Below are 23,419 nucleotides of genomic sequence, written 5' to 3'. Positions count from 1 at the left end.
GGCTGCCCCCTGAGATGGCTAAAAAGGGGGGGATTTTGTTGCTTAACTCATATTCCACAAACGCAATTGTAATCAGAATGCTGTGTTTCAACCAGTGGACCTGCATATAACATATATCAGTTCCCAAAATGAAACTCAACTTTCATGATTTGGATAAGGAAAGAAGAAACATTCAATAATCAGGAAGGGCAGGTGGAGGGAAAAAATGAATTTCAAATACTGGCATAAAACCATAAGGGAGGACTTGTGGAAGGAAAGCAATGGGTGAAATGTGACATCAAAAGGAGAAAAGATGAAAGAGGGTGGTGACGAAAACGAAACAAGGACAGATTGAGGGAAATAACAGAAGGAAAGCAAAGGAAATAAGGAAGGAAGGTGAGAGCAGCTATGACGACAATCTCAGTGAGTGGGTGTCGGGTGTCCAGACCCCCTGAATGGTTGGGCGCTAGGGTGTCACAGGGGGGTGGAGGGACACTCTCAACTTTAGTGTGACCGCCGCCGCCTTCACAAAGCAGACCTCCTCCGATGGACACTGCTGCTGGCTCCCAAGGTAAGACGAACACACAGTTTGTTGTTTACACGCTGCCAAGAAGACAACGCATTGGAACGACTTGTTTGTGCTTCACATTTGTGTTGGCCGTTGTTTGGTGTAATGATCTGTACACGGCACTACTCTCAGGCCTGTGACACAGCTGTTGTTAAAAATAGCTCTGCTGCCAGGCCTGAAACTACTCAGACTCTTGAACGTAGATATCATCATCAGCTTGAAACATGCACTCTTGCGCACCTACAGTACAGCACATAGTGGAAGATGAACTATCATGTGATAGAAGTTAGTCATGACATCCATTTTGGCTTGTTAGCTTCACTTTTTAGAGCAGTGTTGCCAAACTTTAACACTCTCACGGCACGCTGGTTGGGAATCACTGTATCAGTGGTGTTTAGCTTTTAATTAGCTGTTAACTCATTTTTAAAAACTACAAATGCGTTTCATCTTTTTGTCCGATGTGGGTTCGGGTGATCAAAGAGGACGCAGGTTTGACTGAACAGGAAGCAAGCAACAGGGTTGGCATGGCGTCCGCCAGCGAGCAGGAGGATCAGGCGGTGCCGAACGGCAACGACGAGGAGAGTAGCATCCACGGTATCCAATCTCGTTACCTGCGATGCTCGTCGCCCAGGTAACACCTTTAAACACTTTCAGCCAATGGAAGGCAAGATAACCGGATGACTGGTCTGTACGGTTTGCAGCCTCTCCATGACGTCGGAGTCGAGGTTTTCTGCCATCACTGGCTCGGATGCCGCCAGTATCTTTATGGAGCCGATCCACTTGTCGTCCGCTATTGCCGCCAAGAAGATCATCAATGAGGGTGAGACATGGTTTTTTGCATCAAGTCGGCCTATAGGATTTTTCTCATTAGATCAGTACAGAGGTCTCCAACGTGTACATAATGTCACCACCTGAACTATTAAAAGATTTTAGTGTCTCTGATCTTCTGAGGTTGAAAGAATGCAGAAAGCTTTTCAAGTTTTCTGTGTCCTCAACCACATTGATTATTCGTGACTGGAGCCCCGACTGTGACCATATCTGCTCTTAGCGGGATGCCAGCGCACATTATATGCAGCAGGAAGATAATTGAAAGGCTAGCAGATAAAACATGGACTTCTTCATATTGAGATGCAGTGAGCCTAGTAAATCTGAAGAGGAATTTGATTTGTGTTAAATGAGCCAATTAATTTTAAGGAGATGATTGCCTGGATTCCTGTAGCCTATTCATGAGCTGAGGTGATGACTTAAGTGAGATGATTTGAATGTCAAACCCTGCATGCGGATGAGCTCGTCTGTCCTGAATTCATCTTCTGGTAATTCATCATTGCAGAGAAAACAATGAAAATTAGCTGGTGTCACTTAAGAAACATCCAATTGAGTTTTCAAATGTGATTCAGCCGAATTTGCTCAATAGAAACTGAACTCGGGTTTTTTGTCATCCTCAGAATTGCCACCTCGAGGTGTCCGCACTGAGTCCATCCCCGAGTCCATGCTTGAAACCGCAGAGCAGCTGATGGTGGAGGACCTCTACAACCGAGTGCGAGACATGATTGATGACCGCAGCCCCTACAACACTCCCTGTGTGCTGGACATCCAGAGGGCTATGGTTCAGGAACGCCTGGAGGCCCCCAGCAGACCTGTGGATGAAGTGTGGCCAAACATTTTCATCGCTGAGAAGTCAGTGTCACCCATGTCTTCTCGATCAACACGTGTCACGTGAAAATGCTCAATGAGAATGAGGGGATGCTGGGGAGTAGCATGGCAAAAAATTTGGGGGAATTTGCTGAAATGAATGTGAATTTCCTTGAACATTTGAAATGAACCCAGCGAAACCGGATAATGAGGCTAAATGAAGAGGATGTCAAAAATAGGTGTATGCAACAAAATAGTCAGTTCTGGTTCATTAAAGCGGAAATCAAACCAAACATATTATTTTCAAAAATATGTTCTCAGCAGGCCCACTAGTTGAAACACAGTATTCTGATTAATATAGCGTTTGTGGAATATGAGTTAAGCAGCATAATCCACCTGTTTTTAGCCATCCAAGGGGGCCGCTATTTTGGCGCAGTTTCAGAAAGCAGGTGAGACGTGATTGGTCGTTACCTGAGCCCTGAGCAACTTCGATGTCATTTTCAGTCGACGAAAGTGACAAAGTGGCTGCCCCCAGAGATGGCTAAAAATGGGTGGATTAACTCTTATTCCACAAACGCAATAGTTATCAGAATGCCTTGTTTCACCTAGTTGACCTGCATAGAACATATTCTTGAAAAAGTATGTTTGGGTTGACTTCCACTTTAAGTATAGTTCATGAAAATACCAGAGGTGGGCATTCCGTCAGAATGACGGACCAGTCCATCAGTCCGTCACTGACGTAATACCCTTCCATACCATCGGTGGCGGTAGTCACCATTTCTCATGGTTAGAAAACTCCAAAGCTGTTGGCCGGGTGCGGATTATAAAAAGGTAAACAACGCATTCAGCTCTATTCTTCGCTCACGATGAACTCCCACGCAAAGTAAACCATCACGTTCTTGACACGGTATTGTGAAATACTTACATTGTCAACCCTCGCTCTTGTACTTGTAAGAAGATTAAGGCAGCGGAGGCGTGCTCACTTTTTTTCCGCATTTGTCACTTCCCGTTGGTGCTCCGAGCGCTGATTTGCTAGCTAACAGCCAATCAGAGTGAGCAAATGTCACGACTGGCGACGCCGATTCAACATGCGTAACCGCCCCCAAGACGCTTACAGACGGGTTACGACACTACGACGGTGGCCACTTCACCGAACAGACGGCGCATTCAGATGCCACAGCGCTTCACGACCTCCGACGGCGGTTTGGTCTATCAGGGCCTTAAAATGAAAAAACAGAAAATATTTCAAACTTGATTAAGTTATTGTAAATGAATCTGTTGAAATTGTATGCTTTTGTAATATCCCAATCTCGGTGCATGTTTACACGTGTTTCAACTCTCCAGAAATGTGAATGTTCAGTGTTTCGTGTCGCCCAGATCTGTTGCTGTCAACAAGGCCCGGCTGAAGCGAATGGGTATCACACACATTCTTAACGCCGCACACGGCACTGGCGTCTACACAGGGGAGGCTTTCTACTCCGGGATGGGTATGCACTACATGGGTGTTGAGGTGGATGACTTCCCTGACGCAGACATCTCGCCGCATTTCCGGCCCACCGCTGAGTTCTTGGATGAAGCTTTGTTGACCCACAAAGGTGAGTACCCACTTGGCAGAAGAAATTAACTTGATGTGTTTTCCAGGAATGAGATCCATTTCTGTCACTCAGTTAATTTTGACTGCAGCTCACGTAACCATTACATTCACGATCAGTTCATCGGCATATCCAATTGAAAACAAAGAGCTTCACGGCACATAACATTTCATTCCTTCTATTTTCTACACCACTTATCCTTATTAGAGTTGCAGCTGAGCAGGAGCCTATCACAGTTGACCAGGGCCAGAGATGATACACCCTTGGCTGTAGTGTTGTAGTTCTCGAGATCGGTCTTGGCCTCGAGGCTGGTCTCGTCTCGGAATCGAAGGCATTTTTACTCGGTCGTGTCTCGATCTTGGACAGTGCGGACTCAGGATTTTTGATCAAGACCAGGCCTGACATTTTTCATGGCTCAGGACTCACTTTTAAAGCGTATGATTGCATAGTTGTAGAAGAAGTTAAATAACAACTTTGCTTATTTCTGTTTCATTGTTGTATTTCAGAAATAATGCCAGAATTTGCTTTTGTTGCAAATGTAATGAAAAAAAAATAATCAAAATACTCGTCATCAGGGGCGGAGCCGGAACGTGGCTAATGGGTGGGCCTGGAAAAATCAGGGTGGGCCTGAATATTTCTCTCACTGAGCACAATCCTCCTATCCTGACACATCGTATATTCACATAAAATGACAAACTGAATAATATGAAATTCAGATTTTCCTTTGACAACTACAATTGTGCCATTCTTAATATTCAATAAAATAAAAAATCACAACGGAAGGCAAATTACAAAAATAATTTTATAATAATTTTAAAGTATAGATTTTTCCATGACTCTCACTGGGTGGGCAATCTGTCAATCTGGGTGGACCTGTGCACACCCAGGCTCACCCATTGCTCCGCCCCTGCTGGTCATTTTGTTCTGTTTTTTTTTTGTCAGTGTGATTCTCCTTTGAGATATACATTCTCGGTCTCGACCTCAGAAAGTCTTGTCCTTGTCTTGGTCTTGACCCCCAAAAATCTTGGTCTTGTCTCGGTCTCGATACTCTCTGGTATCAATAATGTCTACTCTCTGCTGGTGTGGTCTTGACTACAACACTACTTGGCTGGTCGCTAGGCAACCCATGCCTGCATTGAAATAATAGTTCAGTAGAGTAATGAGATAGCCTTGTGGAGCTCTCACTCTTGCCCTTTTGTTTGCAGGCAAAGTTGTGGTGGTTTCCATGATGGGCGTCAGTCGCTCAGCTGTCCTGGTGGCGTCCTACCTGATGATCTTCCAACACATGACCATCATGGAGGCCCTGACAGCCATGAGGAAAAAGCGGCCCATCAACCCCAATGAGGGTTTCCTCAAACAACTACGAGAGCTCAACGAAGACTTGCTGGAGGAGCGGGATGATGACGACACACTCAGCCAGTGCTCCGTTATCGACGCGCGCACTCGCACGCGCATCTTTGGCGAGGCCGGTGAAGATAATGAGACGGATCAGGAGGAAGGGCAAAGCATGATGGGGGTGAAAGCGCACTCCATCATGATGGAGGAGGAGGAGGACGGCACCAGTGTGATGAGCAGCGTCGCCTCCTCCGCAGCTGCCGAGGAGCTCCGGAGCGGAGCCATCGGACCGCGCGACACCCGACCTTCATGTGGTGTTCAAGAAAAGTCAGTCCTGTCCGAGCAGGCGGGAGGCGGAGAAGGTGGTGAGGATGACGACGGCCTGGATAGAATGATTCACGAGTGGCAGCGTAGAAACGAGCTGTACCAAAGCGATGAGTGGTGGGAGGCGCAGCTGAACAGCGACGAGGAGGATGCGGCGGCTGGCGCGTGCGCAGATACCGACGTGGAGAGCGTCGCCAGCGAGGAAGTGCGCGCCCTAAAGGATCGCGTGAAGCGACGCAACAGACGGCCTCCGTCGGACGCCGCATCCACCTCTAGCTGCACCAGTTACGCTGACCTCTGGAAGCAGCGACTGCAGGAGATAGAGGAAGAGGCCTCTGCCCGTTACCGAAAGAAGGATCAGGGCGAAGCGGACGAAAGTGATGAGGCACAGCAGCAAGAGAGGACGAAGAAGATTGATGAGGAGGTGGCGAGCATCCTGTCGGACACTACGTCCATGTACAACTTCTGCCAGAAGAACAAGGAGAAGATGACGCCCTTGGAGCGCTGGCGGGTCAAGCGGATTCACTTTGGATGGAACAAGAAAGAGCGTGGCGACGGAGGGAATAGTTCTGTTGGTGATAATGAGAAAAGCGATGGCGTCGAAGCAACGCCTCCGTCTTTCGAAGATGTCAACCTGACGGCCTATCAGGCTTGGAAACGGAGGCAGCAGAGGCGACTTGGCGAGGAAAACCTGGAAGAGATTCTGGAGCTGAGTCGCGGCGAGGATTCTGCCACTGTTAAACGGCGGCAAAGGCGGGAGGAGATCCTGGAGCGTTCCAAAAAGACGTTGGAAGAAAGTCAGTCCGTGTGCGGCTGGGAGAATGAGAGCTGCATAAGTGGCGCTACAATACCTCTCTCCGCCTTCTGGGCCGGAGCTGGAGTCGCCGGACCGCCCAGCGTCATCAAAGATGACAACATGTCCATGATCAGCGGACAATCGTCTGTCCGATCGTCCGCGTCGCAGGCCTGTAGTACAAGATCAACGTATTCCGGTCTGCAGCCTCCCCCCGTCCTCCCGGTTCCGACCGTCCAAGGTCCCTCGGGAGAACCATTGGTAAACCTGGCCAGTATCCAGAACTGGATCGCCAATGTGGTCACTGAAACCATCAAACAAAAGCAGAGCGAGATGAGCCTGCCTCCTCCATCGCTTGCGGGATCGGAGCTGAGCTTTGGTGCGCCATCCAGTGTGATTTCAGGCCGCGGCGGAGACGACGACAAAGCCTCCGTGTTGAGCGGGCGGTCCTACTCCGGTGGCATGTCGCAGGGTCGCGGCCGGCCGGCGTCTGTCCTCTCGGCCGCTGGCTTAAGTGGTGTCAGCGCACGAGGTTCTGCGCTGCTGGACGCTCAGAAAGACAAAATCACCACCACCAGCGTCCCTCTGTTCAGCCTCTTCCAAGACCAGGTCGACCTAGGCAAACTGGACGCCATTGACAAGGAGATCAAGTCTGAAATGAGAGGCAAGATGGCGACCTATGAGAAGAAAAAAATCCTGGAGGACAACAAGCGCAGCACTTTGTACAAGAAAAAGAAACCAAAGGCGGATGAAGATGAGGAGGAGGAGGAGAAAAAGAAGGAGGAGGAATTTCTTGAAGAGGCAAAGAAAAAGAAGCAGAAACCTTTAAAGACATTTGGCCTCTCTGGATGTTTGAACCTAAATCCCGCTCTGGAGAACGACAAGAACACCAGCGTTGACGACTGGCTGAAAAGTGTCAGGCCTCCTCCCAGAAATGCCGCAGCAGCGGACGATCCCTATGACGACCTAGACGGCTCCGCCTCCCAGTTTGACTTCTCCAGCCGCAGGGCCTCGTGTGGCGGTGAGGACGATGGCGCGGACGCATATGGCGGCACCTCCAGGTACTCATCCCAAATGCACATGCATCCGTCTACCAACGGCGAGGACTATTCTGGCATCAACAATGGCCACAGTCAAGCCAGGATGTCATACGGCGAGGATGATGAGCCTAGTGACCTGGGCTCCAGGAGGAAATTCACAAATCCTTCACAATACAAAAGCAATGACACGGGTGGGGGGAGGCGGGAGGGCGACGATGAAGAAGAGGACGTTGAAGCCTTCATCGCACAAACTAGGCAGAGGGTCAGAGCTCGAGCGGCCGCCGAGGAGCCCGATGACGAGGTGCTGGCTGCCTGGAGGGCGCAGCAGGAAGCTAAGTGGCAAAGTCAATCGTAGATCAACTGAACAGGAAACAAATGAGTACTGCCATTGACTGCTGGGGTACAAGCGGTTTTGAAAATGGATGAATGGACAACAATAAGTAAAGACAAGTGCACATAATTTAGTCTTTAAATGCACAAATGCTGGTAATAATTTCTGTGTAATAAAAGAAAACTACTTTACTGCTTTGCAATTAATAAATGGGGAAAAATGACCAAAGTGGATCATTTTAAACTATGTCATTCTTTGCAGGACAGCACAGGAATGAGTGCTTTGCACAAAAAAGTTCCCACCGTAGTCCAAAATGTGCTTGATTGAAGAATCTAAATTGCCTTTACGTATGTATGCGAAAGTGAATGGTTGTCTCACATGGGCAATGATTGGCATCTATGTGGCTGTGTTATAACCAGAGGAGCACTGTTTTAAACAAACACACACATACGCACAGGCAATTGTCTACATTTCTTCACAATAGCTTATATCTTCATTCATTGTATTTATTAATTGTTTTACTTAATAGTTTTTGTATGCTTTATTCAGTACATAATTTCATTGTTTTCTAAAGCCTGAGCAGGGAGGAAGACTGCAAATTCACTGAAGCCAGATATATTGTATGCAGTTTTGAACTTTAAGTTTAGTCAATAGTAGGGCTGTCAAACGATTAAGAATTTTAATCGAGTTAATCACATCTTGAAAAATAATTGATCGTAATCAATGGCAATTTTACTCAAATTTCACGGTCCGTATATCGCCTTCCGCCGTCCGTCTATCCGCCTTTTTGGCTGTAACAAATAGTAATCGCCTATAGCCCGGTCCGCCTATCATTTTAAACAGGCTTCCGTTTGCGATTCTGTCTACAGACTTCGATCAACTTTCACTCCCCCACCCCTGATATTTGAAACGAAAGACTCATCGTGGCATGGAAGCCTCACCGCGGCCGGACTAAATGCATCTCCTTTTAGGACCCAGAAGCCTCAGCCGCGGCCAACGCGAAACGGAAACATTGCAGTACCCATTGAAGCCTCGCCGTGAAATTAGACGGTAGACGATGACATAGACAGAAATAATGGGCTTCCGAACTATGCTTAATCCGTAAATTCTTTTAAAGGTTCTATCGTTTGTGGCCTACAAAATGGGCGTCCGTCATAGGCGGATAGACAGACTGTCCAGCTCTGATGTATGATATGATGAGATGTAATATGATTGGCTGTTGCATCCAGGGAAGAAATTGTGACTAAAGTATAACTTGGCCTTCATACTACGCCCGGGTGGGTAAGGTGTGCATATCAAAATAAGTAGCACAATGTCCATTGAATTGTATGAGAGTGTCGATTAAAAAAAAAACAAAAAAATGATTTTATTCTTTTTCATTAATCATGTCATTACTGATACAGCACCTGCAAACTCATACAGCACCACCTAATATGGACCACGGTAGTAAAAATCTAAGTTGTTGTGATTGCGTCCATCATTCAAAGAAATGTTCCATTACATTGCTTTCAAGTTCGTCTCACAGCATGATATGTAAACAATCACATTTCTTTCCACAACGATAAATTGTGACATATTGCTGATGCATGTGAGTCTGAAAGCTTACATTCCACTTGGAGATTTAAATGCTGCCGTCAGTGCGGCACGATCACATTTGAGAGATTAAAGTAGGCCTGTTACAAAATGTGTGCTAATATATGAAGCATGTGGCTGTACACATGGCCATCAAGTGGGACTACTGGCTTGATGTAAGACAGAAATGAGAGCAAAGGAGGCAGGGAGGAGGATAGGAGTGTTTGAGAAAACAAGAGCAAACACGTTTACCATGGGTGGTAAAACATGGATGCAAAAAGGCCAGTTTGTATTTGAGAGTGAAAATGGCGGAGACAAGAAAGATCACGGAAGAGTTACAAAGCTAGTTGAAGATGACAGGGGGAAGGAAACCGTAAAGTTAGAAGGGAATGAAGATGGAAAGGGGAACAAAGAAGGAAACATCTTGATATGGAGAGGAGGCCCACGAAGAATGTGGTGTGTTGGAGGGAGAGATGTGATCACCCCAGGACAGAAACATGAAGACCAGGTGGGAATCAAATAGCCCAGTGCATCATGGCATGATTTCTTACTCTTGGACTTTATAGTTGCTGGTACTGTATACAAATACTGTAGGTGCCAGGCCACCCCATCAACTGCGAAATCAAATGGCCACATGTCAATCTTTTGTGAACAGCCTATTTCCAAAAATGTGTCCTTGAGCAAGCCATTGTTTTTTCTTTTTCAAAGTTGTGATGCCACAGTTTGACTAATTTACATATCACAGATTGAACACTGAATTTCTCTGCCCATGACTTGGCAACTAGGCTGGGCAAAAAGCAATTGGAGTCTGGACTCCATAGAAATACTATCACGTCATATGTGTGAGCAAAAATGAGCAAGATGACATTTATATCAGACACCTGACACCTGTTGTAAAGTTTGCCATTCAGTTCCTTGTTAGGGAGGAGCAAGTCATGCAAAAACTAGTGAAACATTGACCAGTTGGAGAAGGTAAATAAAGTTCACGTGTAAAGATTATAATGCAATTTAGGGTCTTTCATCCGAAAGCCCAATTTCACCCAAAAAGTATGTGATTTACAAACCACTTTTTGCTGAGTCTTGTGGCGGATCAATGTACAGTAGCCTTTGTACAATGGTGCCTTGAGATACATGACTAGCAAGTTTTTTAAGATACAAGCTGGAATACAGATGTTGTTTTTTTTTTTTTTTTTTACTTATGAGTGCAACCTTACGTATGAGCATCGTGTAGCGACAGTGAACTCAATTCAACTCTCTTCACGATAAGCAACGGTCTGGCAAATAGCAAACAAGTCATTTTAAAAAGAGGCTTTAATCTATTTAATGCCACTCCGAGTTTAAATTTACTGTCAAAACAAACCATGGTTTTAGAACCCTTTAAGCAACAGAGAATTGACACAAAATGACTCACAACACATTAGGGCAGATCACAATACTCAGAGGCATATATTCTTTTTCCTCTATCAAAAAAAATACAAATACTCCATAGGAATGTACAGTAGCATCATAAGTATTCTTCTTCGATTGTCTGCATGACTGTATTATACTGCCTCACAGTGGCCAAGGCAGGGATAGCAGCATCACAATGCATTAAAGGGACGGTGGGGCCGGGATGGCCACGATGGTCAACAGAACTGACAAAGCGAGCAATATTACCATGCATGCAGCATGCCTTCCTCGCGTGACGTGAACCACTGAGACTGAAAACATAACAAAAGCCACGCCCCTTTTTTGGGCGTGGAAATCTGTCGTAAACCTAATCACAAAAAAAGACCTGAAATCACTAGTCTTTTGAGGTGGGTATTTTAGTACTAATGTCGTTTTTACATGCAAACCTATTATATAAGTGCCAATGTTAAGCTCACCCAAGTGTCTCTTTAAATCATGATGCAGAAACGGTTTCGTTTTTACGTTCTATTTAACTTTTGGTAATACTCTATTTTTGTATGAAGTACAATATTGTATTATGGAGTGCTATTTTTTTACATATTGAAATAATGAAAACCACAAACATTTCATATTGCTGATTAACAGCCTTTCTATTAATTTAAAAGAGAATGTTTTTAGTCGCAAGCGTGGTCACGGAACGATTTAAACTCGTATCAAGGCAAGTTAGGCAACACTGCGTTTGTTTACCAAGTGAGGACGTCGCGACTACAAGACCCACAATCCACTACGCTAGTCTTCACTGGTGATGGGCATAACAGTTCTTTACAGTGAACTGAATCATTAGAATCAGTTCATCAAAAAGAACCGTTCACAAAGATTTGTTCACCGAATCGTATGTGAACTGGAAACGCAGTACGTTCACTCACTGCCCCGTTCGTGAACGGTAAGTTACGTCACTGATTCCTTCATGAACGGGAAGTTACCTTACTGATTCCTTCGTGAACGCCAATAGTGTGGCAGTATGTTCAAAAAATCCCCCCTCCATCTGACGCCGGGTGCTGATTGGTTGTTGCGAAGATTGACGACATGCGCGTGGCTGAGCTCAAATGAACAGAGAAAAGAACTAATCACTGTTCTGCACGTGTTCTTTGCTTGAAGAAAGATATACATATCATATGTATATATATATATATATATATATATATATATATATACATCGTTCACTGAAAAGATTCGTTCTTTTTGAGTGAAGACTCTGACGTCATCTCAAGCGAGTCCCACCAGGCGGTCAATCTGTCAACTGTACCGCGTGTGTTGTGTGTGCGTTTTGAGCAACAAATGTGCTGACAGCAGGGAGGCGCTTTCTCCTGACAACATTTAGGGGCACTATAAGTTGCGTTCTGTCCAACAAACGTCAATTTGCATTCAGTGTTGATATGTGTGGAAGTTGTGGTGTGTGTTTCGCAAGATATATGGCTCCGTCTATGTTGGAGAAAGTACCTGAGAACACGCCAAAGTGCGCACAGTGATATTTCACACCTTATGTTAAGTGACAAGGAACACACGTTTGTGACGTGACAGCTGTCGTGTTTCGCTCGGCTCCTTTGGAGGAAAAGGAAGGAGGTGACGACAACGATGACGATGTTGATGATTGCATGCAGTTAGCGGGCAGTCAGGCAGACGAATTGACGCACCGACCAGACGGAGCCGGGACCGTTTACCGTGGGAGCTGTCCAGCCGAAATTGCCTCTCAGGATCCCCGCGGCAATCGGGCAAGAATGCCGCGGAGGAAACAGTCCAACCCGCAACCCGTCAAATGTGAGTTCTTGCTCTGTTTTGTCTTCTTTGTGTGTGTTTGGGGGAGTGGGGGCGGGGGGGGCGGGGTGTTTGTGTGTGTGTCAAGCAAAGCAGCAAATTGAATAACCTTTTGGGGTGCTTATGTCTTTTTTTAAATGTGATTTTATTTTATAGTTCTAAAATTTGTGGTTTGGGGAACAGGAACTGGTTTGACTGGTCCAACTTTATTTGTTGATTTTGCTTGCTCTTCCTCCTTGCGTCTTATCGCATCCTGACCTGAACATTGTCTGTCCTGCACACTTCTTCCTGTTTCCACTTCCGTACCTGACGCCCTCTTCTCTCCTCTTTGTTTTCTTCATCACTTCCTATTTGACTGTGGCTCATTCTGCTTACATGCCGTATGTAATGTTCTGACCATTTCAGCAGGTTCGAAAAGAAGCATTGGCTGAATGTTTCATCCATGCTTAAAAAACAGCAGTGCGTTGAAGCCCTTTACAGCCTAACTTAGGTGTTTCCTCCTTTTTCTCGTCTTCCTCTTCACTTATCATATCCACACAGGTTTCCTCTGTTTCCTTCTCTCATACTTCATGTGCCATGTAATTATACTCTCAAGTCAAGTCAATTTTATTTATATAGCAGCTAGAGATGCATGAAACATGGCAAAAAATATCAATATCGTAATAATGGCCAGTGCAATATGCATATCGCAAAGACATGCAATCATTTTCGTATGGAATTGTATGCTTTGATCTGAATTTGACCAGTCAGATACAAACTTAAATGCGCATCGCCACCCAATAGTTGGACATTATCCAGGGGAATTACAATTAATTAGCTAAGGACACAACGAATTAGCTTATTTTGCTGTATGAAAAAATATGCTTCTTTTATTATATAGTAAAACTGCCATTTCTTTAGGTACATGTAATATAAATATCGCAACAATATGGGTATCAGTGCAGTCAATATCCATATCGCATGTCACATCTTTTTCCAATATTGTGCAGCCCGATCACAGCAACAATTCACAACAGAACTTCTGTCAAGGCATTGAACACATTGAGCAGGTCAAGAAGCCTACTCCTCATACATTAAAGCAGTCATTCAGTTAGAGAACATCAGGAGTGCCACAGGAAATTATCCAATGTCAATTATTTTGACCAAAAATATATGTTTTCAAATTAAAAACACTGTTTTGTTCATTTATTTATGCCAACCACATATAGTAACAGGGAAAACAATAACATGTTCTTCCACTAGATGACAGAAGGTACATAATGACCCTGTAAACCACTTTTTGTGAATCGTTTTGCTCAGTGGTGTGCTGTGAATTTTTTCCGATGTGAAATATCTGTATGTATGTGCCTTGGCTCAATAAATGTTGAGAAACCCTGCATTAAAGACAACCAACTAAGCCCCAGATGAGTAAAAGATGACGGCAAGCTTAAGACGTAACTGAACCGGACTGAACTGTCACATTTTCACGAGTGGCCAACGGTCAGCTTCCAGTTTCTTATTTTGCAAGGATGCTGCGATGTCACAGATCTAACAGCCAATATAAAATGCTATTGAGCTTTCACACAAACAACAAATACATTTTAATATATTTCTGTATTAAGCTGTACAGACACAACACAATATAGATACGATGCATATATTGTGTTTTACAACAAGACTTAACTATATTTATTGTTTAATATATGAATGGAATGATGAAGAGAGCATAGTAGAAGGACCTCTTAATGGGAGAGTTCATGAAAACACGTTTTGTTCCCAGTGGAGTTGGAAGATGGCAGTGTGGCATGCAACACGGAAAGTCTGGTTCTGGGCGGTGGCATTCTGCTGAGTGGAGAGTTGGATTTTGGAAAGGCAGAACTCATCGGTTTGGATGCAGATTCTGGTCAGTAACATGCGCACGCAAATACACATTCTTAAAGTCAGACCATTAAAGCTTTCTTTTCGTTACGGTCAGATATGACTGTTTACTCTCTTTCAGGGCGAACAGACAATGCATTCTCACCACTCCTCTCGTGTAAAGGTTGTGGTCAACTTCTCTGTGACACGCCACTGAGAGCATTGTTTGATCTTGGTAACTTCATTTCCTCCCATGTTGCATTTCATAACGTTTGAGGCCATTTCACTTTGAAATCACGCATACTTCTAAGTGGAGGCAGTCTTGTGATCTTCTGTGAACAAATATTTACAACATCCATACGTTTCTCCCTTGCCCACAGAGGCTGCTGGATATATATATATTTTTTTAATTGAAGAAAACTACCATGGAATCCTGTGAATAACACAGACCCGTGTATAATACGCCCCCCCAAATCACCCTTAAAACGCTGTTTTTTTTCTCTGTACTTGTGTAAAATACGGTCCCCCGATTTGCTGGCATACTTTGCTATCAGTGAATAATATGAATGAATAAAGATTCAAAACATACCAGTAAAATGTAAATGCATTTGAATCCAGTTAAAACTATGCTCTTTTCCCATACCCATGATTAAGGTCTTTCAAAGTATTTTTTAAATCATGTTTTCAAAAATCTTGTTCTCACACTTCTAATAATTTTAGTAAGCTGTTTTTTATTTCTTCTCTTTAAATGTGCTTTTAACTTCAGTATGTCTGTGAAGGAAATTGAGTTACGTTGTGTATGAAATGAGCTATAAATCAGTGGTACAATTTTATTTTATTTTATTTTTTACAACGCTTAGGTACTGGCTTTGGTACTGTATATAAATAAAATTGTATTGTATTGTATTGTATAACCTACGGAAGAGGATTAGGGCCAGTGGGGGAAAAAAAATAAAGTTGGTAAGATTCTCACTTTTATTTCAGAATTCTAACTTTATCCTCAGAATTCTGACTTTAATCTCAGAATTACGATTTTAAAGTCAGAGTATTCTGACTTTATTTTCAGAATTCTGACATTAAAGTTAGGATTTTTACTTTAAAGTGAAAATTCTCACTTTATTCTCAGAATTCTCACTTTAAAGTCAGAATTCCGACTTTAAAGTGAGAATTATGACTTTATTCTCAGAATTCTCAGAATAAAGTGCGAATGCTCACTTTAAAGTCAGAATTCTGAGAATAAAGTCAGAATTCTCACTTTAAAGAACAATTCTGACTTTAAAGTCAGAATTCTGAGAATAAAGTCAGAATTCTGAGATAAAAGTGAGAATCTTGCCAATTTATTTTTTCCCCCCACTGGCCCTAATCCTCTTCTGTAATAATCATCTAAACAAAGTGAAAATTTTCCATTTCTTATTAAACCTTCTGTATCAGGGATGGAGCCAGAACGTGGCTAATGGCTGGGCCTGGAAAAATCAGGGTGGGCCTGAATATTTCTCTCACCGAGCACAATCATACTGTATGGCATCGTATATTCAAATAAAATGACAAATGGAATAATATGAAGTTCAGATCTTAGACAACCACAATTATGCCATTATTAATATTCAATAAAATAAAAAACACAACGAAACATAAATTCAAACAGAATGTAATAATTATAAATAATACAAATTTGATAACATATTTAGTAAATACAAATTTTAAAGTATATATTTTTTTAATGAATCTCACTGGGTGGGCAGTCTGTCAATCTGGGTGGGCCTGTGCACACCCAGGCCCACCCATGGCTCCGCCACTGCTCTGTATAACCCCCCCCTCGATTTTGCATCTGTTTTTATTTGATCTTTTACAGAAATCCTTTTGGGTTACATGTTGTATCCCTGTGTGTATTGTTTATCCTCTGCAGGAGTGGACCAAGCTCTTAAGTCAGAGCTTTACTGTCTCACCTGTGAAGGGGGTGTCCAGGGTGCTGCCTCCATCGAGTCCAGGCAAGCGGCGGACGCCAAAAATGCTGACGGATCCCTCGGTGCTGCTTCAGACAGAAAGAAAAGTAGCCAAAGTAAAATGGGTGCAAGTGGCGACCTTCCTCATAGAGTACACTCCTGCTCACTGTGCACCTTCACTTCCCGTTACTCTAATCACCTGAAACGACACATGCACGTCCACAACGGCCAGAAACCGTACCGCTGCCCCGTATGCCCGTACGCTTCCACCCAGCTCGTTAACCTCCAGCGCCACACGCGCACACACACAGGAGAAAAGCCATACTGTTGCCATCAGTGCAGTTACGCCTGCAGTTCCCTTGGCAACCTGCGGCGGCACCAGCGCATGCACACACTGGACCATCGGCCAAGGAGGGACAAGGACGGCAGAAGAGGCACAAACAGAAGCGGGAACGGCAAAAGCCAAAAAGGTAGAAATCTGTTAAACCAACATATTGACTCACTTACTTTGAATTCCTGCTGTCCTTGTGTTTGTCAGAAATGAAAAGCAGCACGGCGGGGGAGTGGTTAGAACATTTGACTCTAAAAAGGCTATATTTGGTCCCAGCAAACTGTAAAGTATGAGAGCAAAATATTGAGTGTAAAAATCAGCATAAAGTTTTACGCTGAATATTTTACTCTCAAATTTTACACTGAGTGGACTGAAATATCCCTTCAGGGATTAACATTTAGTACAAAAAAAAAAAATGTTTTCGAGATCATCTCATCTCCATTCTCCTACTACTGTCCTAGCTGTCGCGAACCTGACGCTTCAAGTTTCTCAGGAGTCGGCTTACCTGCAGGTGCAGGGCAAGCTGAGCTCCCCCGCCGGTCCTCTGCCTGTCCTGCTCTTTCCGCTGTGCTGCCGGCTGTGCGGCCTCGCGCTGGAGGAGGATGGCCTGGACGCCATCAACATGGAGGGTGGTGATGATAGCGCAAAACAGGTGTGTTCACGTAAAAAAATGTATTTTTACATCTTTTGGAAAAGTGTTATTTCCAGCAACAGAGAGAGCAAAATTACTTGCACAAAAATACTTGCATAGAAGTACTGTACAGATACTTGTCTAAAAAAAAAAAAATTGGTACAAAAGTCAAACGCATTGTGTATTTAAAGCAACCACATAGCCTCTGCTACCAAATGCTAACATACAATGGGAAATTCTGGACACACATGCTAGAAATTAGCATCTATATGGCGGTGTTGTATTTGTTACCCTTGCAGGAGTGGATATCTGAACATAAATCGTGGACTTGAGACTAGTGGTGGGGAGATCAATCAGCCACCAATTGTGACACTGATTTAGAAAATGTTTTTACTTTGTTCTTTGCACATCAAGTTTTTGAGATTTTTCTTTTTTGTTTTTAAATTTGACCATTAAAAGCTGGCGCAATACGGATTTATCATTTTACCATGCGTTGCAATTTATGGCTATGATGTTTCTGAAAAATATTCCACCTGTTGCTGAACCTAACTTACTCATTATAGTATTATGGAAACCTGTTTTGTTTGATAAAAACAAGGGCAGATTTCAAATCAGCAAAAAAATCCGTCTAGAAAAGTTGACTTGCACCTCTGATGAAAACATTTTGTCAACATTTTTAGGTGTGCCACCGTTGCTCATTGGACCCGCTGGTGAAAGATGGCGTTGATTGTTCAAGAAGTCAATTTGGGCCTCTAGAGTCACACCAGCACGGCAACCAGCTGTCACGCTGCACTCTGTGTCCCTTTCTGTCCCGTTACCCCCACCATCTGGCCCACCACGTCCACATCCACTCTGAGAAGAAACCTCATCGCTGTCCACAGTGCTCCTACACCTCCTCCCACCTGGACAACCTCAAACGGCACCTGCGCATCCACACGGGCGAGAAGCCATACCAGTGCCCGTCGTGTAGCTACGCCTGCGGCAACCTGGCCAACCTGCGGCGCCACCAGCGCATCCACTCGGGCGCCAAGCCGTTCCACTGCGACATTTGCGGCTACTCGTGCAACCAAAGCATGAACTTGAAGAGACACATGCTGCGACACACTGGCGAGAAACCGTACGCCTGCGGCGAGTGCCACTACACCACGGGACACTTGGACAATTACAAACGCCACCAGAGGAAACACGGACATGGCGTGGACAACTGCCACCAGCCGGTGCCCCAACACGGCCTCGGCTGAGCCAAACAGCGTCAGGAGAACCAAGGACACAGTTAGTTTGCTTGTGTGCTTTTCCGAGATGGTGACTTTGGATTTTTTTGTGACTTGGCAAAAACTAAAAACACTTAAGACTCAGCTTGGACTTGGTAGTTAAAGACTTGTGACATGACTTGAGAGATGAAAAGTAGGGATGCTCCGATCGATCGGGCACCGATAATCGATCGGGCACCGATAATCGATCGGGCACCGATAATGATCGGCCGATTTTTGTGAAAAATGACATGATCGGCACATTCGATCAAAGCCTTTTATTGCCGATCAAAGAATCCGATCACCCGCAGCTCATGCGGTCGGCTCTGTGTAGTTTGCGTCTTGTAATATATGCCATGAAAAGGTACCTTGCGGGGGGAGCATGGCCACAGGTTTCAACACAACCAACTTAATCCGACATTTGAAGAACAAGCAATCGGAAGACTATGGTGAGTTTACGAGGCTCACTGCATTGAAGCAGCAGCAACAATGAAACGGCAGCTAACACAGCCCACGCTGACCAACTCAAACTCATATGAGCGCGACAGGCAAAAGGCAACGCAAATCTATCTTAAAAGAATGCTGAAAAACATTCAATATACATTTTCCCTGAAAAATGGGGAGAAATCAAGAATAAAATCACAGAAAAAAATCTGGGGGGGAACGCAATTATGAAAATCTGAGGGTGCTGTTTCTGTAGTTTGAAATTGTAATATCACCAATCATCACAAGATGGCAGACATGGCTTAGTTGCACTTTGGCTGGGTCTTAGACTGCCCTACCACATGAGCCGGCCTATTATTTTTTCAAACATAGTACCTCAATAATAACATTTGGAGTGAGTTGATTTTTTTAGCAGTTTCGTGCCATCCTTGAATGGTAAATTTTATTTGTTTGCTGTTGGGATAGGATAGTGGATCTTTTATACGTGCATTGAAACACACATCAAACACAATATATTAAGAGCATGTATTTTGGATGTATGCATGTGTTTTGTCCATATTTAAAAAAGCATTTTTGTCATATATATGCGATTGGCTGGCAACCAATTCAGGGTGTACCCCCCCAACTGCCCGAAGTCAGTTGGGATAGGCTGCAGCACGCCCGTGACCCTTGTGAGGATAAGCAGTTAGGATAAATGATGGAGGCCATTTTTGCCATATATCAGGTTAGGAAGCGTGTGGTCCTACGTGGCCCCCCAGTAGCACTGATGGAAAATGTAACCCCCTCCAGCATTTACGCTGCGCATCCCTGCAATAGACCCACCATTCATGAAATGCGAGTTGGTCAACTCTGTGCCATTCAGATGTCAATCACTTTTTAGAAAGTGTCTATGCAAGTGATTCACACTGTGATTCACAGGCATTCTAAGCAGCAAATATTTCAGGTTGTTAGGATAAATGCAGACCTTCTATTTTTCAAACAGCCCAATATTCATTTTCTTTATTCTCTCTTCGTTTTGATTTAGAATAATGGTGCAGTGTTCCGAAATGCATTGCAAAAAAAAAGAAAAAAAGTTTGAGCTGTACCCATGTTTGTAAACACTGCTATTATTTTAAACACAACTGTACTTGCAGGTTAGATTATTCAAAAATGTCATTATCTGACCTTATTGGTCTTCTATCTCTGTACTGCACTACTAGGGTGACTTGACGTAATCACAGGACTTGACATAACTTCAGATTTGCTTGAGGCTTGAAGGTTAAGACTGGAGACTTATATGAAATGGGATCTTTCCCGCCATCTCAGGTAACAGCTAAACTCTGGTGCCTTCGTACTGACAGACTAAGGACTGTAAAGTTGTTGTCAATTTAGTCTGACACTGGGGAACAATTTGAAGGAAAAAAAATCTGTTGGTTTATATTTGTATGCTGATTAAAACAAAAATTGACATACTGAGTCCAAAATTGCAGTCAGTTTTTTGCTACCACGTCAAGTTTTTTTCTCTACCGCTTACCAGATAAGCAAAATTCCACTGATGAGCTGTCGTGACTACTTGCCACCTTATTACGATTAGACAGTGTCATTCACAGCTATGGGTCAACAACTTTGTGCAGTCACAATTAAGAGAGCACGGTGAGAGGTGTGTGCAGCTCCCGATAGGTCATTACTATCAATATCTGCAAACAGAATGCTAGCATAGAAGGAATTAGAGCATTAGTGCCGGTTTTCTCTCTTAACCTTGTAACCATGGGCATACCGTTTTAAGTTCTATTTTGTTTTATGCTGTTTTTTAGGTTTCAAAGCTTGCAACTATTCCATCCTAGTGTTTTATTTTCATACGTACACAAATATTGCATATTTTTTAAGAAAACGGTGATCCTATAGCTCAAAAACGTAACCTTGAGGTGATAGGGAAGAACTAAGATCAGTTCAGGATTTTGCATCCCAAAAAATTGCGAAAATTAGCTGCCAGAAAAAAAATTGTGTTTCCTATTGATTATTATTGCTTATCAATGTAATGTTTTTGATGGGTCGTCTTTTTGGTTGTTTCCCCGTTTTGGAATTTTGCATCATTGTTGTCAGAATCATTGCTACATTTTGATGTCATTTCCCAAATAAAAAGTGATCTTTTTTTTTTCATTGTGAGCAGAATGATTTAAACCAAAATGAATAAAGATGCTAAGTTGGATTTTATGTTGCTCTTTGGTGAATATATGTACACTGTTAATGAAAAAAGGGACTTCCTCTTTCACCTTGTGAGCAGGAAACAGCTGCTTCACAGGCTGTACGCAGTGAAGACGACTCAGCCATGGATGTCAACTACAAACGCCCAAAAAAATCACATCAGCTAAGACGCCAGCGTGACCATAAACAAATGCTCTCCCATGGCCAGGGAGGAGTTACCATGTTGTTTACTGACACGGCCTCACATTGCCACTTCGACCTGGGACAGAACACGTGCAGAGTGACACTTACAGCTTGAAATCATGGGCCAGGTGAGCAGTAAACCTGATGCGTTTTCTTCAGTACAGACAACACCTTTGTGCCTCTTGTTTGTGCAGTCTTTGCAGAAACCTTACCCAGCCAAGCTGTTCCCTGGAGACATTGTGGAGTATCCGAGGAACAAGTACTTCTCCCACTTTGGCATCTACTACGGGGAGAGGGATGGCGTTCGCTACGTGGCTCACCTGACATCTCGAGGTAAAGTGCTTATAAAAAGTCTACACACCCCTGTTCAAATGCCAGAATGAACCAATCATATTCAAAACCGGGTTAAATGTGATTTTTAACAACTTGTGGGATTTTCTTCAGTGCAGCAGCATGCATTTTGTCAGATGGGAATAATATAAAAGATTTTTTAAAAGATCAGTTGAGTTTCACAAATTGTAGGAATGGTAAATTCTGTAAAAGGTTTGGAATTTAGTTACCTTGGTCTCATTTTTTTATATCACAAAAACCTGGCATTCTAACAGGGGGTATGAAGACTTCCAACCACTGTACATTTGTCTTTGTTTTGTTTTTGAATTTATTCTTTATAGGGGAAGTCAAGCCAAACATATTTTTTGCCAGAATATGTTCCATGCAGGCCGACTAGTCCAAACACGGTATTCTGATTAATACTGCGTTGGAATATGAGAAATCCACCTGTTTTTAGCTAGCTCAGAGAGCGGCCATTTTGTCACTTGCTTTGACTGAAGATGACATTGAAGTTGGTCAGGGCTCAGATAATGACCAATCATGGCTCAGCTTCAGAAAGCAGGTGAGCTATGATTGGTCGTTCTCGCAGTCCTGAGGAACTTCCATGTCATCTTCAGTCGGCAGAATTGACAAAATGGCCGCCCCCTGAGTTGGCTAAAAGTGGATTTTGCTGCTTAATTTATATTCCACAAACTCAATATTAATCAGAATGCCGTATTTCAACTAGTGGACCTGCATGGAACATATTCTGGAAAAAAATATGTTTGGGTTGACTTTCTTTTAAGAATTGCATGCCTTCGCAGATTCTGACTCCAAGCTGCCGCTCTTTGGCCGGGCCCTACGTTCAGAAGTCAAATTAGATCCGATCGAGCTGCTGGGGAAGAAGTACAAGGTGATACGCCGCGTGGTCTATGAATGCGGCTTCAACATGCAAATGAGAACATCGTTGTCCTGTTTAGGTGAACAACATGCTGGATGACTGCTTCCCAGCCAGAGATTTCCTCACCGTCGTGAAACAGGCCATCGATGACATGATGGGACAAGAAGTGACCTTTGACATTTTGTTCCACAACAGTGAGCACCAGGCGACACTCTTTAGATACGGAGTGAAAAAGTCAGAGCAGGTCAAAGCTCTCAATACTTTGAAGCTCTCAATACATCACGTCAGTCAAATATGTTTTAGCTACCATGTAAGGCAGATATTGGCTGCTCAATATAACATTGCGCCGAAGTCTAAAGTTCCAGTTGTTTTGTGTGCGCTTGGCAGATTGAGAGAATCTACGAGCACATCATGCCTGCGTGGGAGAAGCTGTTTGAGGAGAAGAAGCTGTGAAAATGATTCTGATGTAGTTCTTCATTGCAGCGATATTGACGAGATTAGAACATTTGCTCTCATTTTGTCTTTTTCATTTGAGCATCTTGATTGCAACTTTTTAAGAAAAAATAAAATGCATGACTGCATTTTTTTTTCAAATAAAGCTATTTTGTGTCATGTATGTTGAATGATCTCATTTCTTGACTTTATTTTTTAATATTTTTTTAATAGCATGGTTGAGCCTGGGTGGCACGGTGGTCGACTGGTTAGCACGTCCGCCTCACAGTTCAGAGGTCGTGGGTTCGATCCCGGCTCCGGCCTCCCTGTGTGGAGTTTGCATGTTCTCCCCGTGCCTGCGTGGGTTTCCTCCGGGTACTCCGGTTTCCTCCCACATTCCAAAAACATGCATGGTAAGTTGGACTGTCTAAATTGGCCCTAGGTGTGATTGTGAGTGCGGATGTTTGTCTCTGCGTGCCCTGCGATTGGCTGGCAACCGATTCAGGGTGTCCCCCGCCTACTGCCCAAAGACTGCTGGGATAGGCTCCAGCACTCCCCGCGACCCTTGTGAGGACAAGCGGTATAGATAATGGACGGATGGATGG

The 23,419-nt window shown here is 43.8% G+C and overlaps 3 protein-coding genes across 7 annotated transcripts; all 3 read left to right on the top strand.

Moving 5' to 3' along the window:
* Positions 1-243: 243 nt before the first annotated feature.
* Positions 244-7,936, top strand: styxl2 (serine/threonine/tyrosine interacting like 2). 2 transcript variants are annotated; one of them, XM_086031541.1, is made up of 6 exons: positions 244-550; positions 1,028-1,178; positions 1,249-1,367; positions 1,993-2,224; positions 3,557-3,774; positions 4,977-7,936. In XM_086031541.1, exons 1-6 carry the CDS (start codon positions 526-528, stop codon positions 7,616-7,618), a joined length of 3,387 nt encoding a protein of 1,128 aa, XP_085887667.1. In that variant the 5' UTR covers positions 244-525; the 3' UTR covers positions 7,619-7,936. The 2 variants fall into 2 exon arrangements, with proteins under 2 accessions (XP_085887667.1, XP_085887752.1); XM_086031626.1 differs by lacking the exons at positions 244-550; positions 1,028-1,178; positions 1,249-1,367; positions 1,993-2,224 and adding an exon at positions 3,028-3,086.
* A 3,816-nt stretch (positions 7,937-11,752) lies between these two features.
* Positions 11,753-20,268, top strand: LOC147152849 (zinc finger protein 513-like). 3 transcript variants are annotated; one of them, XM_086031340.1, is made up of 6 exons: positions 11,753-12,373; positions 14,130-14,252; positions 14,349-14,441; positions 16,113-16,619; positions 16,942-17,132; positions 17,792-20,268. In XM_086031340.1, the coding sequence occupies exons 1-6, from the start codon at positions 12,211-12,213 to the stop codon at positions 18,350-18,352; spliced, it is 1,638 nt and encodes a 545-aa protein (XP_085887466.1). In that variant the 5' UTR covers positions 11,753-12,210; the 3' UTR covers positions 18,353-20,268. The 3 variants fall into 3 exon arrangements, with proteins under 3 accessions (XP_085887466.1, XP_085887384.1, XP_085887550.1); XM_086031258.1 differs by having other exon boundaries at positions 14,325-14,441; XM_086031424.1 differs by lacking the exon at positions 14,349-14,441.
* An 891-nt stretch (positions 20,269-21,159) lies between these two features.
* On the top strand, positions 21,160-22,998 carry plaat1l (phospholipase A and acyltransferase 1-like). 2 transcript variants are annotated; one of them, XM_086043799.1, is made up of 5 exons: positions 21,160-21,300; positions 21,367-21,505; positions 22,306-22,394; positions 22,462-22,626; positions 22,770-22,998. In XM_086043799.1, the coding sequence occupies exons 1-5, from the start codon at positions 21,292-21,294 to the stop codon at positions 22,833-22,835; spliced, it is 468 nt and encodes a 155-aa protein (XP_085899925.1). In that variant the 5' UTR covers positions 21,160-21,291; the 3' UTR covers positions 22,836-22,998. The 2 variants fall into 2 exon arrangements, with proteins under 2 accessions (XP_085899925.1, XP_085899918.1); XM_086043792.1 differs by having other exon boundaries at positions 22,462-22,665.
* The last annotated feature ends 421 nt before the right edge of the window (positions 22,999-23,419 follow it).

This window comes from Filicampus tigris, chromosome 1 (assembly GCF_054856515.1).
Source record: "Filicampus tigris isolate MCC_2025a chromosome 1, RoL_Ftig_1.0, whole genome shotgun sequence".
Lineage (NCBI taxonomy): Eukaryota > Metazoa > Chordata > Actinopteri > Syngnathiformes > Syngnathidae > Filicampus > Filicampus tigris.
Note: the sequence above shows the minus strand (reverse complement) of the source record. Positions and strands in the feature narration are given on the sequence as shown.

Coding starts and splice junctions, on each gene's coding strand:
- styxl2 (XM_086031541.1), top strand. CDS start 526: ATGGACACTGCTGCTGGCTCCCAAG. Junction 1,179..1,248: donor CTGCGATGCTCGTCGCCCAG/GTAACACCTTTA, acceptor TACGGTTTGCAG/CCTCTCCATGACGTCGGAGT. Junction 3,775..4,976: donor AGCTTTGTTGACCCACAAAG/GTGAGTACCCAC, acceptor TTTTGTTTGCAG/GCAAAGTTGTGGTGGTTTCC.
- plaat1l (XM_086043792.1), top strand. Junction 21,506..22,305: donor GGCTCACCTGACATCTCGAG/GTAAAGTGCTTA, acceptor ATGCCTTCGCAG/ATTCTGACTCCAAGCTGCCG. Junction 22,666..22,769: donor TGAAGCTCTCAATACATCAC/GTCAGTCAAATA, acceptor TGCGCTTGGCAG/ATTGAGAGAATCTACGAGCA.
- LOC147152849 (XM_086031258.1), top strand. CDS start 12,211: ATGCAGTTAGCGGGCAGTCAGGCAGACGAATTGACGCACCGACCAGAC. Junction 14,253..14,324: donor CGGTTTGGATGCAGATTCTG/GTCAGTAACATG, acceptor CGTTACGGTCAG/ATATGACTGTTTACTCTCTT. Junction 17,133..17,791: donor GTGATGATAGCGCAAAACAG/GTGTGTTCACGT, acceptor CAACATTTTTAG/GTGTGCCACCGTTGCTCATT.